The 6,000-nt window shown below is 43.5% G+C and overlaps 1 protein-coding gene across 1 annotated transcript in view; it reads right to left on the reverse strand.

Annotated features, from left to right (window-relative positions):
* The window catches only part of SLC2A13 (solute carrier family 2 member 13), a 68,903-nt gene that overhangs the window by 47,508 nt on the left and 15,395 nt on the right, over positions 1-6,000 (reverse strand). The window contains exons 2-3 of the mRNA XM_015825672.1: positions 5,254-5,413; positions 1,458-1,666 (exon numbers count right to left, since the gene is read on the reverse strand). Coding sequence (XP_015681158.1) covers positions 1,458-1,666; positions 5,254-5,413 — 369 coding nt within the window. The remainder of the gene's footprint in view (positions 1-1,457; positions 1,667-5,253; positions 5,414-6,000) is intronic.

Below are 6,000 nucleotides of genomic sequence, written 5' to 3' on the forward strand. Positions count from 1 at the left end.
AGGAGNTTGAAGGTACAACAGTGCCGAAAAAGTGACTTATGATCATTTTTCACCCTTAATACCTACTACTCCAGCACGGTCATGTGATCAAAATTCAGAGGCTTGGCAACTGACTCATATTTATGACGGCTAAAAGGTCCCAGGACAAGATTCAGCAGTCCATCTACATTTAAAAGACAAAGGTCACCCTTTTGAAGACAAAAAAAGTCCACATTTTGGACAGAGAGGACCTCTGGTTTGAAAGAGGGGTCCAAGAGGCCATCTAGGTCAAAACTGAACAGCCCCCTTCTCAACAGAAGGGGAGGGATACAACATCCTCTATCTGCAGTCTACAACACAATCTTTTCAACATTTCCAAGAAGGCTCCACACCCATTTGCACCACTCAGGTGACCTTCAGGACACAGGTAAGCCTCCAAGTGGCCTCAACGACTCTCTACAAGAATGCAAATGACCAGCCGTCTGCAAGGAGTATAAATCCTTCCACTCCCCACCATCCAGTCAGAGCTGAAGAAGCTTCTTAAATGAGAAGCGAAACGCCTTCAAAGAAAGAAACAAGAAAGTCCAGTTGTCTCATGAAGAAGCATCTTTGGGGACAACCTTGACCTGGATGACGGAGCATCTCCACAGAAACTCATTAAAATGCCGCTACGCAATCGCAGCCGGTTGATTAAACCAGGGCTTTTCAACCAGTGGTACGGGTTGTGGTACATTGGCACCTGGCAGGTGGTACGTGAACATCCTAGAAAAGGGGTAGCAGGGGAGGGGAATGAGCTGAACCGGTGGCAGCACCGCACAAACCTGAGCGAGAGACGGCTGGAGCTGCAGGGCTGCCAGGGCTCAGTGGAAGCGCCAGGATCAGCGCCAGGCTACAGCTGGAGCTCGGCACTGATCCTGGCGCTTCTGCTGAGCCCAGAAGAAGCGCCGATCAGCTGGAATGTTGCAGCCCCTCCAGGGTCTTGTGATTTACATTCAGAGGCTTGGCAACCGATTCATATTTATGACGGTCACAGTGTCCCAGGGTCATGTGAAGTGACCAAAACCTGCTGCAACCACCCAGCAAACGGGGGGAATAAAAACCAAACCCCCCCCACCCCACCTCCCGCTGCCAATCCTCAACAGAAATGCTCACAACAATGGATACCTCGGACAGGAGGAAGAGCGCCACCGGGCGGGCAGGTAGGTGTCTTGCTCGGCTGTGCCTTGGGGGGCACTTTTTTCAGTGCCATTGTAACTTCGAACAGTCACTAAGCGAACTGTTGTAAGTCAAGGACTACCTGTACTTTATCACTTTTTTCCTTTTTATTTTTTTTTTGGTCATCTAGTTTCTGACACCTTGCTAGGCGACTGGTGGTACTCGGATGTTGCCATCTCCTAAAAGTGGTACAATGGGTGAAAAGGTTGAAAAGCCCTGGATTAAACCATACGCAAAGAAGAATGAAAATAATTCCCGCCTACCTGCGCCCACTTCCTTTTCTTCCTCCTCAATGTTGTTCTTGATGCTATCGAATTCGTCGTCGATTGACTGATTTCCCCGCATCCGCGAAAGAATTCTTCGTGCTTTTTGAATCTGCCCTTTCTGAATCAGCCAACGCGGACTTTCCGGAAGAAAAAGGAAACCAACAAATTGTATGACAGCTGGAATCGCCGAAAGACCCAGCATATATCTACAGGGAGAGAAATAAATTTTTTTAATATTCGGCTTGTTAACATTCTCTTCCTAGAAAAACAGCAGGAGTTTAAAGCTTTGGATATTTTCTTCGGGGACTCCCTTACAGGTAGATCTTGACTTACCACCACAGCTGGGCTCAACACTTTCGTCGTTAAGTGAGACGGTTGTTAAATGAGGTTTTTGCCCCGTTTTATCTTTCTTGACCCAGTTATTAAGGAAATCATAGTGGTTGTAAAGTTAGTAACACAATTGTTAAGTGAATCTGGCTTTCGCATTAAGATGCTCTTCAACATCTTCATCAACGATTTGGATGAGGGGATAGATGGGGAAATCATCAAATTTGCAGATGACACTAAGCTGGCAGGAATAGCCAACACTCCACAAGACAGGCTTAGGATGCAGGAGGATCTGGGCAGACTTGAACACTGGGCGCTATCTAACAAAATGAAATTCAATGGTGAAAAAAGTAAGGTTCTACATTTAGGCAAGAAAAACCAAATGTACAGGTATAGTATAGGGGGTACCTTGCTCAATAGTAGTAACTGTGAGAGGGATCTCGGAGTCCTAGTGGACAATCACTTAAATATGAGCCAGCCGTGTGCTGCAGCTGCCAAAAAGGCCAACACAGTGCTGGGCTGCATTAACAGAGGGATAGAATCAAGATCACGTGAAGTATTAATACCACTTTACAATGCCTTGGTAAGGCCACACTTGGAATACTGCATCCAGTTTTGGTCACCACAATGTAAAAAAGATGCTGAGACTCTAGAAAGAGTACAGAGAAGAGCAACAAAGATGATCAGGGGACTGGAGGCTAAAACATATAAGAAAAGGCTGCTGGAATTGGGTATGTCTAGTTTAATGAAGAGAAGGACGAGGGGGGACATGATAGCAGCGTTCCAATATCTCAGGGGCTGCCCCAAAGAAGAGGGAGTCAAGCTGTTCTCCAAAGCGCCTGAAGGCAGGACAAGAAGCAACGGATGGAAACTCATCAAGGAGAGAAGCAACCTAGAACTAAGGAGGAATTTCCAGATAATTAGAACAATTAACTAGTGGAACCACCTGCCTCCAGAAGCAGTGAATGCTCCAACACTGGAAGTTTTTAAGAAGAGACTGGACAGCCATCTGTCCGAAATGGTATAGGGTTTCCTGCCTGAGCAGGGGGTTGGACTAGATGACCTCCAAGGTCCCTTCCAACTTTATTATTATTATTATTATTAAGTGTGGGAAATAGTCAAAAGTCATTTTTTTCAATGCCGTTGTAACTCTGAATGGACACTAACTGAACTGTTTTAAGTCAAGGGCTACCTCTATTATTCTAAACACGCAGACCATAAAAGAGCAGTCTATATTCCATATTTCAGCAACAGCCTATTCCAATAAATCCTACATTTCAGATATATCATGCAGTGGTTTCCTCAGCATCAACACACAAAGTCTGAATTATGATGGGAAAGATACAAGAGGGAAAGTTTAATGAAAAGTACTGTTTATTGTTGTCTGAATTTTAACCGAATCTTGCATGGTTTTACTACAACCGTATAAAAATACTGGAACTAAGCTCCTCGGCTCTCCTAACATTTAAGTGCTTGTTAGCACTTTCTTACAAGATATAACTCACACAGACTACGCGAATACTCCCCACTTGGTATTGGGGAATTGTTATGCATCTCTTCAGACTTGGTTTCACTTCCGAAGTGCCGATACTCTGTTATCAATAAACATGTTCTTTGAGGAATTTGCAAGCCTGGGATTTCTGCTTTATTCGTCTCTGTCGATTGGAACCTTGACAGTATCTAAGATATCAACACAGTTTCCCTGTTGCATTGTTAAAAAGATTTAAAGTTTTCATTATACTAGAATAAATCCATGTTGTATGAAAACATTCCATTAGCTTCTTCTACAAAAGCATTTCACATGTGCCAAATATTGGAGTCAACAGGAAAGAGAAAGAAAGAAAGAAAGAAAGAAAGAAAGAAAGAAAGAAAGAAAGAAAGAAAGAAAGAAAGAAAGAAAGAAAGAAAGAAAGAGAGAGAGAGAGAGAGAGAGAGGGAGAGAGAGAGGGAGAGAGAGAAAGAAAGAGGAAGGAAGGAAGGAAGGAAGGAAGGAAGGAAGAGGGAGGGAGGGAGAGGGAGGAAGGAGGGAGGGAGGGAGTTAGAGGAAGGAGGAAGGAAGGAGGGAGGAGAAGGAAGGAAGGAGAAAGAAAGAAAGAAAGAAAAGAAAAAGAAAGGAACAAGGAAGGAGAAAGGAAGAAAGAAAGGAAAGAAAGAAACAAAGAAAGAAAAAAAGAAAGGAAGGAAGGAAGGAAGGAAGGAGAGAGAAAGAAAGAAAGAAGAAAAAGGAAAGGAGAAAGAGAAAGAGAAAGGAAGGGAGAGGAAAAGAAAAAGAGAAAGAAAAATGAAAAAGAAAGAAAGAAAGAAAGAAAAAGAAAGAAAGAAAGAGAAAGAAAGAAAGAAAATTTGTTTTCTTCTATATAAACATCCTCTGGAATATTAAACCCTTCCTAAAAATAGTGGTCAAAAAAGATTACACTCGCTTGAGGTCACTTAATATCTAAAGCCTCCATCTATCTCTTTGTCAGGCTCAAATAACCAGGAGCATTCACCGAGTTCAAAGCATAGCAGAGTTTATTATTGTTACCTATACGCAAGAATCTGGTCAACCAACTTTCAAAATTAAACAGGCTCTAGATAAGGGTGAGCAGAATTCACAGGGGAATTCTGGACGTGGGTCTCTTGTGGCTACGCAATAACTCCAAACTGATGACATATTTAACTCCACCCTTCCGGCTCAGCTAGGTTGCACCGGGAAGCAAACCGGCAACCAGTTTGCAAAGCAAAGGTGTTACGTGGGTAAAGGGAGGCAGGACGTCGTGAAAAATTAGCCCCTTAAGAGACATTAATTGGTGGCGGTGCCTTCCTCTACAATCACGGCAACCAGATCTTTCCTATGGTTGATGATCCATCTCTCACCTTGTCATCCAGGAAGCCCTCAACTTACAACAGTTCATTCAGTGACCATTTGAAGTTACAATGGCACAGGAAAATATGACTTACAACCGTTTTCCACCCCCACACCACCCCCACAGTCACGTGATCAAACTTCGGACACTTGGCAACTGACTCATATTTATGACGGTCTCAAGTGTCCCGGGGGGGTGTCGCGTGATCCCTTTTGCGACCTTCCGGCAAGCAAAGTCAATGGGGGGAAGCCAGATTCACTTAACAACCGTGTTACTAAGTGACTTAACCGTGTTAAGTGAAACTCCAGTGTTTCACTTAACAACTGTGGGAAGAAAGCTCGTAAAACGGGGGGCAAAACTCACTTAACAAAGGCCTCGCTTAGCAACAGATATTTTGAGCTCCATTGCGATCGTAAGCCAAGAACTGTTATGTAGGGATTTGTTCATAGCAAAGGAATTCAACCCCAAATAAATAGACAAGACAGACAGAAAATACACATTGTTTTGAACACCCAGGTGACGTAAACAAAATATATTTCGGGACTGTGGCTTGCCTTTATATAAAATGAAAGAACTGGGGTGTGATTTCATTTTAAAGTTTTAAAAAAAACCATACCCACCTCCATCCACCCCTGGGAAGGTAGCTGAAGGCTCCATCTATAACACTGGCAAAGAACTGCCCTCCTGTGATGAAAAGCGTATTTATAGTCACTAATCTGCCTCTCAGATGAGGTGGGGCCACTTCTGCAATGTAGACAGGAACTGTCATGGAAGCAATACCTGCAAGAGATAAATAAGAGAGTAATAATTAGAGAGAAGTCGTTTACAAAAATTAAAATAGCAGGCAGGTAGAGTCGGCTAAAACCTTGGCGTTAGGAAGTTAGGAAGGCACGTTGAAATGATGCCTCATTTTTAGGAAAGCATTAAAAAAATCAATTCGTGTTAATTTCGAACCTAGCGAGCACGGCTCTAAATATTCATTTCTGCCTGAGAAGGCACACATTTCATGTTTTTAAATCATATACAATTTTAATCTTCTGTTTGATCATGAAAAACCCATTTTGAGGGTGCTAAGCTGCAGGAGGAGGAGGAGGAGGAGGAGGAGGAGGAGGAGGAGGAAGAAAAGAAGAAAAAGAAGAGGTGGAGGAGGAGAAGAAGGAGAAAGAGAAGGAGGAGAAGAAGAAGAGGTGGAGGAGAAGGAGAAGAGATGAAGGAGGAGGAGGAGAAGAAAAAGAGGTGGAGGAGGAGAAGGAGAAAGAGAAGGAGGAGGAAGGACAAGAAGGAGAAGGAGAAGAAGAGGTGGAGGAAGAGGAGAAGGAGAAGGTGGAGGAGGAGGAGAAGAAAAAGAAGAGGAGGAGGAGGAGAAG

Source organism: Protobothrops mucrosquamatus, unplaced genomic scaffold (genome assembly GCF_001527695.2).
Source record: "Protobothrops mucrosquamatus isolate PMUCROS unplaced genomic scaffold, P.Mucros_1.0 scaffold2750, whole genome shotgun sequence".
In the NCBI taxonomy this organism is placed as follows: Eukaryota; Metazoa; Chordata; class Lepidosauria; order Squamata; family Viperidae; genus Protobothrops; species Protobothrops mucrosquamatus.